We start from the raw sequence: 14624 nt of genomic DNA, 5'->3' as shown, positions 1-14624 counted from the left end.
TGTCAGTACATCAGATAGACAAGAAAACTGACTGATAAAATCACGCGTGGCCTACGCCTCGGCATAGAGCGTTGTGATATACCATGCTGATTGTGCAGGTCACAGTGTGTGATCTTAATGGCGCCTTCTTCACGGCTTGGGTGTGAATTTTTTCGCAAGCCCAAAACGGTAATGAATGCCATCTCTGAAACGTTTGTTGTTTGCCCGATCGTGTTTTTATGTTCTTGGGTGTTAATGTGTCAGTTTGCTGAATGAGATTGGAGCCTTCGAAGTATTGTTTTCGAGGAATTGACATAGGATCCATCCAAAACGTTAAACTAAGAATATATCGGAGGTATGATGCACCTCTCTTGGTGAGCTGCTTATTTATGTACAGACGATGTGAAACAGTAGCGTTAGAAAGATAGGAAAACTAGCTGAAAGTTATCCAAACATTTTTTTTCTAAGTTATCCAAGGCAAACATGGCGTTATTAATTATCTCTTCGCCTCCTCTCTCTCTCCCTCTCTCTCTCTCTCCTCTCTCTCTCTCTCTCTCTCTCTCTTCTCTCTCTCTCTCTCTCTCTCTCTCTCTCTCTCTCTCTCTCTCTCTCTCTCTCTCTCTCTCTCTCTCTCTCTCTCTCTCTCTCTCTCTTCTCTCTCTCTCTCTCTCTCTCTCTCTCTCTCTCTCTCTCTCTCTCTCTCTCTCTCCTCTCTCTCTCTCTCTCTCTCTCTCCTCTCTCTCTCTCTCTCTCTCTCTCTCTCTCTCTCTCCTCTTCTCTCTCTCTCTTCTCTCTCTCTCTCTCTCTCTCTCTCTCCTCTCTCTCTCTCTCTCTCTCTCTCTCTCTCTCTCTCTCTCTCTCTCTCTCTCTCTCTCTCTCTCTCTCTCTCTCTCTCTCTCTCTCTCTCTCTCTCTCTCTCTCTCTCTCTCTCTCTCTCAGCACATCAATATGAAAGTATTTCTTTGATGAGATGCAGCTCATTCACGTTTGGAGAATGTGGGCTGGAGTTCATGTTAAATTTCCCCATTTATTGTTCGTAAAAAAACACGTTAAAATCCTTAAGATATCAGCACTTGCCGCTCTGTTCGTTGCCTGAGCCAATATGACCACCGCCTGTTTGTGTCTGCAGGCCCCGACCACTGGCCAACCATGGGCTTCTCCCAGTGCTCCGGGGAGCGGCAGTCTCCGATCAATGTCGTCACAAACCGCGTCATTCCCACAACCTTCAAGCCAATCACATTCCATCACTTCGACCAGATCCCGCTCAGCCTCAATTTTTCGAACAACCACCACTCAGGTAAGTTCACGGCGGCGCACATGCTGGCGGCTTGCTCCTGCCTTGACTCTTCCCCTATGTGTTCAGTATTACGCTCCATACGCGTAATACTGAATGAAAGGAAGGAAAACCAAAAACTGGGTCAGTGACCACTGAGAGGTCTCTGTGGAACAATATCTGCCCTAATTGCACCATGTGGTATATATCACAGTTCTGGAGAGTAGCAGTATATATATATATATATATATATATATATATATATATATATATATATATCTATGTAAGTATTAAAAACTTATTGGCGAAGGTAGCAGTTAACAGTACCATTAATGCAGCTTTCAACGTTTCGATACATTGCGTATCATCAGGAGTGCAATGGTACAAGTGCAATCAAGTTACAATTGAATATTAGAACATTCAACCGACACGCTCGACATAACAAGGGTCACATTTACACAAATGAACATGACCTCTCTTGACATAAACAGAACAGATTGCAAAATACAAAAGAAATCACGCGGCGAAATATCCCTTTGACTCCGTATGAAAAATGCTACCTCATAATTTGCAAATGATATACAGACCCCATGACAATTAATGGCGGCTTTTGTTGGTGAATGTGAAGTGATTCTGAAATCCTAAGATCAAGAGAATTGTTACAAAGTCCCAATACGGAAAAGTTTTCGATGTTTAAGTCAGTGTCACACGTAAATGAATAGTCGCGGATGGGCCTGGGTGAGGTGTCATGTTCACGACGAAAAAGGGTCCGGGTGAGGTGTCAAGTTCGCGGCGAAAAAGGGTCTGGGTGAGGTGTCAAGTTCAGGACGAAAAAGGGTCTGGGTGAGCCCGAATGCTTCCTGCACGGTCAGATCTCCCTAAATGTTGCTGCACTCTGCAATGGAAATTACGAAAGGTTGAACCCACACAAGATGTTCACACGAAGCACGACAATATTTATAAATGAATACAGAAACAGAACATTTGGGAAGCTTGTCTCTAAACTTAAAGAAAGATTCAACAGTAAAAGAGCTTGCAAATATGATTTTAATAGGCAGAAAATGGTAAAAACCTTGTGACACGTTTGCAGGCTCATTTGTCAGTTGTATCGACTGTTCCCAAAATATGGCGACATCAAATATCTGTTTAGCCTTTAGACTTAATGAACATGTCAACCATGTGTCCATGGCAAAGCCCCCACGGTTCATGGAACGACGATTGGCTTGCACGTGACTACACTTTCGAATAATATGTAGTTGTGATGTACTTAGACCCGGTTGTAGTTACATCACGGCTTGTGCCTTTAAAAGTGACGTCATCCTTAGGACACAAAAAACGCAAACCAAATGGTCCTGATAACAGCGTGGAAATGAAAGCTTGTAATATATACTTTTCAGCACTTTTTGGATTGAATGTATTTGCGGATTGCAGTTTGATCCACGGATCGGGCTAAATTGTAGGGTAAGCTTTCAATGATTGAAACTGGATGAAATGTTGAATATGCCAGCTGGCATGGATCAAGTGGACTGAAAACCAGTAAACTTGAAATGCTCACTACGTTGTCCCTCCCACCGCGCCGAATTGATATACTTCTCAGGGCTATAACTACATATGAACCCAAAGCACTAATCTTAAGGGCAGGGAATACAAAACCAGGACACATAACTCATTCATTTGCTTCATTTACTCAGCACTCGATGACCAGGTAACTCCAACAGATTGATACCAACTGGCGGTACACGTAGATCCAGCTTTGGAGACCATGTTTTATTTGTTCTACCAAGGCAGCTCAAGTGCTAATAACTAAGCTGTCGTAACCCGGTAGAGCTATCGTCATAGTAAGGGGGCACGGTAAGCTTAAGCTACGCATCCTGATCTTGTCAGCGATCTCATTGTTGCTAAGCGGGTGGCGTGGAGATTAGTATGTGAAAACTATCTTTGTTGGCAAAATAGAAGCAATAAAATGTTGGAACAAGGGTAAATAAGTGGGTGGTGGCACGCAATGAAAATAGTATCACAGTGGATAGCCTCACGTAGCCTCACAAGTTTTTTTCACTATGTAAGAAAGAAGGGATGCAAAGTAAGTTACTACGAAGCAGATATTATTGGTTGCTACGCGCTGTGACTAAATCAGGGCATCTATATAGCAAGTACGGGACGGATACCATAGGCCTACCCGGTCTCCCAGAGGAGAGTGGGCAGACATATGTGATTGGAGCGCGGACGGTTGCCGTGCCTGTCAGCTGACTGCGTGCTATTGTGGATCACGGCGAATGGTGTGCCGGAGCACTCCTCCCCTTTTCCTCTCCTTGTCGTTCCTCGACTGGTCTCCGACATACAGCATGCTTTCAAAACTATTTACTGTGCAGAAATGACGATGGAATGCCGCATTCCCTGTTAGGCATTTCTTTTGCAGGTGACACGAACCCCCTAATTACAGCTGCTTTTTCGCTGTACTGTCATAACCGTGTTCAGGCTTCAGTTGGCATGTTTGACGAAGGTGTCAGTTAGCCCTGCAAACGGAAGGCGGTACATATAAGCCCGAAAAGATCACTACCCTGGCATCAACGCCAAAGTTCCCTCGCCTTGCTTTCCAATGCCAGTTCCTGGAACCACTTCTGCACACGACGTGTGCTCGACATTTTGACACTATGTAAAACAGATGCATCGGAAAGATGAGGAAATTTCCATGCCTTGCCCTAAAGGATTTTGGAGAAACTACCAACGACCCAAGGGAGGCAGTGGAATAGGCACGGAAAACCAAAACTTTAGAGTGTCGGACAAGAGCTGATTGGCTGCCGGGCGAGAACTAGACTGGCCGGTTCGGGCTGCACATTATGCTGAAGACTTAACACGTCAAGAGCTCTGATATGAGTTTCGTAATTTTTTTCTGAAGGATGTCCTATGCAACAACAGACTTGCTTTAACCCAGGACAAAACGCAGACAAAATTGAACAGAAAACGGATACCCGTTGTCATCTGTATTGGGCCGTTTTAACTGACTGTGGCACTGAACGTTCCTTTCGAACAACCATCCTTGACCGTTAAGTGAAAGGTGTGAGGTTAAGCGGGAAGATGAGGTGCTTACTAATGTAAGCGCCTCATCTTTACTGATAGCGGAAAAGAGGGATGGAAGACTACACACATAGTTGCCTACCATCACGCTGGTACGCAAACAGGGCCATAGCCCATAAACGCCCATGCTCACACGCTCATACGCGCACACATACGCTTTGACGGACAGGGACACGCGTACGCACACGTACACGGACACACGCGCACGTACAACACACACACACACACATACACACGCACACGCGGACACCGAGACAGACACAGGCACGGCCTGACACAAACGTTACGTTGTAACGATAGTGAGCAATTCATGATTATTCCAATACGATTTCCTGATTGTGTTTGGACTAAAACAGGCTAATAACCGATTTTTCACTGATGATCTCCAATCATCCTATGGTAAACTTGTGGTTTTTCCATATCACTTTTTGCTTACGATATTTTACTATATGATCACTATCTTTCTTTCTTGCGCCACACAAAGTCTGTCCCATACGAGGCTTTGCCCAACATCATTTGTATAATAACTTTTCCGTATAATCTTTGCAAAGCTCTTTGCGATATTTGTCAAAATTATGTTTTCCTATCATTTTTTGCTTACGACCCGTTCCATCCTAATAGTTGGCCACACGAACGTTTACGCAGTAATGTGGTAATGCGCTAAATGGGCGGTACACTGCGCCAGTAATGCAATAAAAACACTACCTCGCGCAAATCAGCCGACATGTCACCGGGTCCACATGAATTTTGCGACAATTGCTTCCATGGACGTACAAAAGCGTATTGTTCCCCGCAGACCTCGTTCGAACATATCTGAAATGAATCCTATCTTCATGGTCGACAAAGTTGTACCGCTATTCAATGCGGCCACGGTCAATGACGTGCGTCGCTGATTTCTGAGTCCACACATCTTGTGTTAATGTCTGATGGCTGAGGCCCATTACAGCGACAGCAAAAATGAGCTGGGAAAGGTTGCCGATGATACAAGACGGGGGTCTTCCCGGCCGATACGAGGTGGTCAACTTCCACTTCCACTGGGGCGAAGACGACTTCAAGGGTTCGGAGCATACCATTGATGGCGAAAGGTGGGTATCTCCGTGTTGACGCGAAATCACTGTTTTTATCCCAACGATTTGTTCCATTAGTAGGTGGAGCAAATCGTCGTTGTAGATGTGAGCCGTTGCATATATATATATATATATATATATATATATATATATATATATATACCACGTGCTTTTTTGGCATGTCGGCTGCCGCTCGCCCGGCCGGCTCGCTCGCCGTGCAGTGTCCTTCAAAAACCGTTGCTGCTCCGAAACCAAAAAAGCTACGAGCACATTTGGTGTAAAACACACGCTATGAATGTTCCATAGGCTACTAAAAAATTGGACGCGATAGTAAAACATGCCAAATAGGCATCCTCAAAAATCCGTAAGAGGGGTCGCACACGGGTAAGGAGGAATATCTATTGCGTCAATGTTTACCAATGGAGGACCCCTTCTCCTCTAACCTCGTGATGCCGAAATGTGGTAAGAACCGTTTCTTCCAGGTGTCTGGCTTTACTGGACCGCAGATTAAACCAGCTTCGTACATAAGAACCACGTTGCACTATGACGTGTACATTGACACAATACTTCGGGCCAATTTTCAAATGGCATTGGCCCCCTGTTCAAACCAATCTGAAGGCGAAAATGGATCAAGTTCAAAACAATCTGTGGGGGAAAATAGATCAGGAAGCTTCTTTTGCCCTCTTGCCAGTGTGGGACAGAGCAGTGTTTTTAACGAAAATGGCACAAACGTTATGCGAGCTGCTTAGAAAACTTTTATTGTCTTTCAACCGTGAACCAGTCAGGCATCTTGGTTTAATACGTTGCTTGGAAAAGCACACATTCAATCTGGTCCGTGACACGGCTAGTTTCACAGCTCATCGCGGCCTTCAGCTCCCCCGTTGTGCAAATTCGGTTGACCTTTTCTTTGAGGCCGTCCCACATGAAGGAATCGACTAGACTGAAGCCTGATGAGGTGTGGGCCGATATGACGCCCGTCTTGCGGCCTATGTGGCGGTCCAGAAAAGGGCTGGCGACTGATCGAGCGAGCCTGGAGCGTCCTCGAGCGGTCACGAGCACGACTGGGACCGTGTCCTCGGCCGAACTTTGTCCCTCCAGAACGGCTCTAGCGCAGGGTCGACATAGCGCTCGCGGCTGTTGGTGGATGCTTCCCTCTGCACATCTGCAAGGAAGAGGAGATTAATGCTTCTCTCGTCGATTGGGTGCTTGTCAACAGACCTCACACAATCAGCTGAAGGCCGTGAGTGTCCACAAAGTTTTTGTTTTTCAAAAAGCTGCCTGTTGAAAGGCTTTCAGAGTACGTCCGAGTCAAATGTGCTGATTTGCTGGGTAAACAAGCTACGTCTAATTCCAACCAGTACCTAAGCTGCGCTTATGCTCGCCTGCCGCGACTCTCCGAACAGTGCCCGTTTTTCACGATCACAGCTATCCTCTGGAGATGCACGTGGTCTGCAAGAACACCAAGTACAAGGAGCTCTCCGACGCGCTTCTGCATTCGGATGGGCTCGCTGTCCTGGGAGTCATGTATGAGGTAAGTAACACTTATGCCGGTAGATGGTATGTGCAGGCATGTCATTTCCTGTCTCGGGTGAGGGTGGCGATGGAGCGGCCATTCGCCAGACATTAGGAAGAATGTGAGCCAAATTCGGGGGAAATCTGTTTTTGGCGTATTTTGGGGCATGTTTAGCTATTCACCAAGCTTAGCAGCCCAAATGATTTTGCGAAACTACGCACCGGGGTATGTATGGTGGGTAATAGCTGGAAAAAGTGGCTTCTCCGGTGGTTCCTCCGGGCTGTTATGCAGGAAGTGCTGTCACGCTGCTTCGAAGCTGAATTACATAAAGTTGGCTATTTCAGTTGAGTGGTATGTGGCCGTTCTTGCCACAGATGCACCAGCGGCGTGTCCGTTGGTCTGCGGCTAGTATCTGACTCAGTGCCAGCCAAACATCAAACTTTGCGTGCGAGGAAGAGCAGCAGCATTGGGTCTACAGGCACACTTGCATAGTTTTCACCATTCGCTCGAGCGAAAATCTCCGTTCAGACAGATAAGGGGACAAATTCTTTGGTTGCGTGATATAAGGTGTGAACCATGCGTCAGCACAGCATGCCCACTACGCGGAATTCGGATTAACGGTGGTCGCATATACGATACCCACACGCAGCGCATTGCACGTAGGTGATGCGTTGATAGCCAAAACAATTAATCCTCTGTTTCTGACTGCCTCCCGAGCCGTCGCCACGCTTCCGACATTTCATGAAATATTCATTGGGAAAAGGTTTCATCTTACACTTTGTATCTGAAGGTACCTACGTTAATGTGCTCAGCATATCCATCATGGTTATATGTTTTTATTATGGTTGAGGAACATGGCGAAGAATGGCATAAGACATACAATATATGCGATCAGCGCAATGGATGCAATTAATGAAATGAAGTAAATGAATGGACTGCAATGCATAAATGATTGTGAATTAATGTTAGTGAATTGAATGAATAGAATAAAGTGAATACATCTGAATGAATTAAATGGAATGCAAATACCAGCACGAATGAATTACATGAAAATATAAATGCGAATGATCTGACTGAAAATTCCTGCATGAAAGAATGAAAGGCAAATACCAGCGTGCATGAATGATATTTTTGTGGTTCGAAACCCCACCACCCCTCACTGGCTATGCCTGAACAGCACCTGAGCGCAATGGATGCCGTGCCTCAGACAGACCTCGCCTGGCAACGGCCGCTCGCAGCGTGTGGGGCGACGCCTCCCAGCGCCGATTATCACTGGCAGATCATGCATCGAGGACGTGCGGTTCGGCGCGCGACCCTGTTGTGTCCAGTCTGGAGCGTCGTCACGGGCCTCTGGCGCCCTGCAGGCCACAAATCCATGTGCATGAGCCGCGAGGCCATCGGATCGGCCCTCGGCAAGGGTGCTGCTGATATCAGATGCCGCAGCTGCCGGCGTCATTTGCATGCTATGGCGCCGTCGCTGGGGTACGACGCCTTGGCTGCAAAGGTGCACTGATGTGGTCACATTGAGCTCAGGGCTCCCACCGAACTTTCCTGTGTAATGTATTTAGTTGCGATTTCTGGCAGTGAAGAGAAAATTAGATACTTTTGCGACAAAGAAGGGTATCGTGTGAGGCATCGACAGCTAGTAGCTACACTGAATGCATTTTTTTGTTCATAGCTCTTCACGTACTTTTAACATCGAGATGGGTGTAGATCAAGCATACGTTGAGCGTTGTCATTTCAGTCATAGAACTGTTAGTTCTACTGAAATGCTTGGGACCGAATTTTCATTGCTGGAACTGCTGTTTTTGCAAACATGCTTTTACTGTGTGCTGTGCATGTTCAAATCAATCGTTCAAAATTTTCAACACTATGATCTGCGACAACCACTTCACGGAAGCACTTCAGCGAGCTAGCACTGGTCGCTGGCTTCGCATATAGCGAAGACGGCCGTAATCGGTGCGCCAATCAAAGATGGCAAGTGGATATCACGTGCTGCATGTTTCTATCAGGCTTTTGTGACGAACGACACCAGGGGTCGCCCCATTCACTATTGAAGTATTACGTCATAAGTCATATGACAAGATAAGAATCTAAGTACATCGATGACTTGTCGTGGACACATCGACTCTAGGGTCACATCCGGGCGAAGGAAGATATATTTTTATTTGGCTGAAGATCAGACAAATGCCTACGTTATGCCAGCTCACGGGGTTCGGTGCAAAGCGAGGGAGAGCGTAAAGTACGCTACGTGAACCGGCTAAGGTTTCCTGGAGGCAGAGGCAAGTAAAACAAAAACAGTGATTCCACATATTCACTTGTTCAATACAGACTGAGACATATACGCACATCCATATACAATACGGTGCGGTGCGTAGCGTTTATCAGCGGGGAAGTAAGCACGCGAAAAATAAAGTGCGAAGTAACCGTCGGGAAGCAGGGCTCGCGGAAGATAATGTGCATAATAGCATGATGCTACTGCAGGAGAACTGCTGCCCTTGAGACCGGTTTGTACGCTGTTCTGCATACTGATGTAATAGGTCACCCAGGTACGAAGTACCACCTTCGTACCACACCCAGGTACGAGGTCCCGCGTTGATCCAATACTTCTCGAAGATACTGGTCGAACTTTGCAAGAATTTGGACCCCAACTCAGACACAGGTGGCTACCATATATGAACGGAAGATCACAGGTGTGTTATTCCGGTCCTCTCGCTCGCTGTCATGCAGCTCTTCTAATCGCAGAGAGCAGCAGACGCAGTGTACGTCACTGGGTCAGAGGCCCTGCAAGAATATAAAGCAACGCATAAGGATCTTTGCCCTTCAACCAAGATCTATCATACATTATTAATACCCTGTGCAACGCTTTGACTCGAGGAGACGGACATATCTTGATGATTTGCTGATGGGGCTGCTGTTTTCCATCTCTTTTTCGGGTCGCGGTATTTTTATAGTGCTCGCTCTTGACCTAACGGTATACTTTCAAGGTAAAACGCATGACTAGGGTCATTTTTTCTGACTATCCAGTGAATACCTGGGAACAATTTCAACGCGCTTGAAATTGGGAACTTTTCCTAAATACCTTGGAGTACAGTTTGAATCGCAGTAAGGTACTGACATCATGTGGTGTCTATTATGCTCGAAACAAGTTGAGCTGTGTGGGAATCATATATAACACTCAAATAGGCCTGTGAAAGCCTAGACTTGGAAAACCCAATGCAACAACCCTCTTGTCATCTGGCTGCTAACCGATCACCCAAAACATTAGCCGCCCTCAGATTACGCAGGAGTGTAGCTAAGCCCTCGTGCCCGTACATTGCAAACGTTTTTATTGAATCCGTCTTAATGTTATATATCATCTTCTCTACAACGACAAAGTTTTGAGGGATTTTGGGCAAACTATCGACTTGATATCTCGTGGTCATTTTTTTGTTCTGTGGCGTAGAAAAAAGGGATCAGGCATGCAAACATGCTGCCGATGTTTGTACCCATGCTTACTATCATACGCAACAGCCGTTTTTAGATTGCTATCTGTCAAAAAGTGTATCAAAGAAAATACAGCTTTTTACCGCGGACTGGTCTACATTCCCAGCTTAGTGGCAGCTAACCACGCACAACTGCTCGTCGCTTGTTGAAACTCGCCTCACTAGACGTCGGAACGAGAGACGGAGTGTTTGGAGCCTAGTTATCGGACAAATGTTTCACCTGACCCCGCGGCGATCGGCGTGGGGGGAGTGTTTGGAGCCTAGCTATCGGACAAATGTCTCACCTCAACCCGCGGCGATCGGCGCGGGGTGAGGTGTTTGGAGCCTGGCTATCGGACAAATGTTTCACCTCAACCCGCGGCGACCGGCGCGGGGTGAGGTGTTACGAGCCTGGCTATCGGACAAATAATGTTTCACCTCAACCCGCGGCGACCGGCGCGGGGGGGAGTGTTTGGAGCCTGGCTATCGGACAAATGTTTCACCTCAACCCGCGGCGACCGGCGCGGGGTGAGGTGTTTGGAGCCTGGCTATCGGACAAATAATGTTTCACCTCAACCCGCGTCGACCGGCGCGGGGGGGAGTGTTTGGAGCCTGGCTATCGGACAAATGTTTCACCTCAACCCGCGGCGATCGGCGTGGGAGGCGTCGACAATAAATGAATTTGAGTGCTGATGGAGTCGCTGAACCCCCAAACATTGCTAAGAGACGTAATTTTTTACTCACCAAGCAGGCACACCCTACCCGACGTCTTAAAAGGAATGCTCCGCATTTGAAGATAGTAAGATAAACATCAGATATGATGAGAAAAGCTTACTTGTAACAATCGGTAAGCTTTCAGGGCTCAAAAACGAATCTAAGTAGCACAAATTCAAAAATGTGCTCCATAACATCATTGTTGATGGCGTCATTGAGTGGTTTATGACGACAGCAATACCTGGCAACATCTGGCAGTCAGACCTAAAAAATACCTCGAAACGCACGAAAGCTGACGCCTACCAGCCATTCTCATCGCGGGCGCTGTGTTGGGTGACGGAATAATGAATTAATTGTTTGTGGATTTTTTGTCTTGGTACCGGTAGTAACAGAAGCTTTGGCGGGCTGTTTTGACATACGTAACGTGGCGATCTCAAGTTTTTAGGGCGGATTATTAATATCAAAGCATGATATGTTGTGAAGACTGTCACATAGCGTCATGAATCTCTTACCGAAACCTGCCAAGGACTGTTGATGTCAATATTACATTGTCGACTTATCCTTGCCTGCAGTGCTGAAGTCCTGACATTGATATCATGTGATGTGCACGGTAGTTACTTTCTTTGTTATTTGTGACTGGAAATGCAGCTGTCTGCAAAAATTAATAAATACGTAGCATTGCTATGAATTAATTGCCAAAGCATTGCTAATTCTGTGGTAAAGATGGTACGGTCGAGCTACCAGGAATACTTTTCCTGCTTGGGATTATTTATGCAATTGCGAGTTAACCCTGATATAACCATTGTGGTGCAACATTCTTCTCGTTGGTGATAGTTCTTTGGCGTTGTCAAATCAGTTATTACCAGTCATTTATAAACTATAAGCTGTTATCTCATAGGGTTGACATAGAGTACTCAGCCAACGTGGTACTTTGTGTAATGGCACGGTTCAACAGCATCATCGTGGCAATACCTCAGTGCTGTACTGTGGTATGACATAATGAACAATGATGCGGGTTTTGTACTGCAATCGGTGCTGACTTCATATAATACATTTCATCATGAAAAGATGCCTCAAGCATGCATTCTTTTACGATCTCCGCATCTGACATACCACTGAACAAAAACACATGATACAATATAGAAATCACTTTCAGCAAGGCACACAACCAATAAGTGACATCCCTTGCACATCCTGTCTTGGGAGTCAGCAAAACATAGGTGACCAAGGTGCAAACACGTCTTCTGCTTCCACAGCCATGCAACATGCTGCAGCCATCAGGCTGCTTCACTCAAAAATATCGTTCACACTAGTAATAACAGACGTATAAGAAGAAAATATTATATGCAGTGAAATCACACTGCGAACCTGCTGACTTTGCACAACGTTGGAGACAAAACAAGTGCATGCAGGTATGGTTAGATGGACGAAATGCAAGGAAATGGTGAAGCTGCCGGTGCACACAAGGCTCATGATAGAAATATTAGTAAGCGCTATCCAATAAACCAGCAGCAACACTTCTCCATCTTTCTCAGCACCAAGGATCTCACACAAGTTACATTCACTATGACAATGATGATTCACAGGCGGTGCTTGCCTGCATACAAAATTTGTTAGGACGGTCTTAGGTGCATCCATAACAATACAGCATTATGCTGTCAGAATTCTGAAGTGAAAGACAATTTTGCACATCATTATCATGTGAGCTTATACCAAGCATGTGCACTAATGAGCTGTGGCGCCATGTCCCTACTTTCGTAATGAATTGCCGATATAATTACATGTAATGGCTTAATTACATGCTGTAGTACCTCCAGGAGCAGGAGCAGGTACAGGTACCTCCTAACAGGCTCAAAACATTTTCAAGATTATAATGAAGTAACAAATTACCTTTGAACACCCCTGCAACATGGGTGTTGGTGTTTCTTTCAGTTTGCCGACTCAGTGCCTTGTCATGTTGGAACGCAAACCTAAAGATAGAGGCAGCTACCAATATATCACATTTTGTTCGGAGTCATCAGATATAAAGAATACCAGAACAGTGTTCGCTCTCAAAAGTACAAACCTCGCACACACTCCCCGTCGCATCAAGATCGGTGCAAGCCACTAGCACACACCACCAGTGATCACACCCGTTTCAAGCGCCTGATTCGCACTCTGATGTCAAATAAGTGTGGTCCCACACTTGCACAACCCGCGGGACTATCAAACTGCAGGTTTTCTCGCAAATTACGCAAATAATTCTGATTGTAACACGTGACCTCCCTTCAAAACGAAGTCCCAACGGGGGCTCATGGTAATACACCTCAAGAGGTTCTTCTTGTAAGGACGCCATTTTTTGTTGAATATTTAAATGCACCATTCAATGCGTGTTAAATACCTAATGAAATATATAGGTGAAGTCTCTTTAATATTTCCCTAATTACATAATGCCTTGCTGTTTTGACTATAAGCAGAAAACGGCCTGTAATGTAACGGCAATCCTTTGACGTTTCTGTGACATCAATGCCTAGTTGACTTTGAAGTATCTTCTAATAAACTTACAAATACAACAAACTGTACTTGTAAGCCACCATTAGATAGGCAAAGACAAGATAAACAATATTAGAAAAATATCCCCAAGATAGAAACCAATGCAGATCGAATCCTAATAAATCAAAGCTTGACCAGATTAGATTGAGAACGAGTTAGGTTGGTAAGAAGTTGATGTTAACGCAACAGCACATTGTGTCTAACTGCTGTCACGAAGGCGAGGTGTATCGTAATTTTGCTCTTTTACGTACAAACCCTATTTTGCAACCATATCGACCGCTATGAGGTGGGGTCGGTTTTTTTCATTTCAAGACTTCTTCGAGTAAGATTTTGTGCTTCAGAACAAGCTGTAAGCATATTTAAATCTGGCATAGAATTCTGCATCACGGGATCGCGATGTGAAGTCAATGAATGGCTACGGAGGAGAACATTAGCAATAATATACATTCATACGAATAACCATACTCATATCGGCAAAAGTGTGGGACATGTGTACAGACGGGAAGCCATTTTCGAAAGCGTCCTCACCAGAAAACAAAAACAGAGGGTGCGTTTTCAAAGGGATGATGTCAGCCTCAGGAACCGTGGCAAAGGGTGCATAAACGAGCTGCACTGTGTAGACGAGTGTACCGGCTCAGAGCATTACCAGGTCTAATCATGCTATGACCCTTAGGCTAGGTACTAATCGACGTAAATCGACCAAGATCACATTTTGTTAAAATGATCTCCGATGCAACATACTCTGGCTAAAACCGGAAAAGAGTGGGCCAGACATTTCCGTGGCCTCGGGGCGTGTCGAGGCGAGTACGATACATTAGCCCGGTCTCTCAGGCTCCTGAGGGAGCCTGCGCCGGCCGCCTGCTCCAGGAAATAAGTAGCTCGTTCTCTCTCAAACGTTTCCAATTTATCAGTGCGTCAGGGTGCCGGAGTGGGTGCATTCTGGAAGCAGAAGTGACGTCGCTTGGCGCCGCCGTCCGGGCGCCGGAGTGGGTGCCTTCTGGGAACGC

At 45.8% G+C, this 14624-nt stretch overlaps 1 protein-coding gene across 1 annotated transcript in view; it reads left to right on the top strand.

Moving 5' to 3' along the window:
- Window positions 1-14624, top strand: part of LOC119098476 (putative carbonic anhydrase 3) — a 36159-nt gene that overhangs the window by 7680 nt on the left and 13855 nt on the right. The window contains exons 3-5 of the mRNA XM_037221399.1: window positions 1109-1276; window positions 5274-5412; window positions 6820-6925. Of these exons, the coding sequence (XP_037077294.1) occupies window positions 1109-1276; window positions 5274-5412; window positions 6820-6925 (413 nt within the window). The remainder of the gene's footprint in view (window positions 1-1108; window positions 1277-5273; window positions 5413-6819; window positions 6926-14624) is intronic.

The sequence above is a fragment of the Pollicipes pollicipes genome, unplaced genomic scaffold (assembly GCF_011947565.3).
Source record: "Pollicipes pollicipes isolate AB1234 unplaced genomic scaffold, Ppol_2.1 Scaffold_4740;HRSCAF=5597_pilon_pilon_pilon, whole genome shotgun sequence".
In the NCBI taxonomy this organism is placed as follows: domain Eukaryota; kingdom Metazoa; phylum Arthropoda; class Thecostraca; order Pollicipedomorpha; family Pollicipedidae; genus Pollicipes; species Pollicipes pollicipes.
The sequence above is the reverse complement of the archived record's forward strand: the minus strand, read 5'-3'. Positions and strand labels throughout refer to the sequence as shown.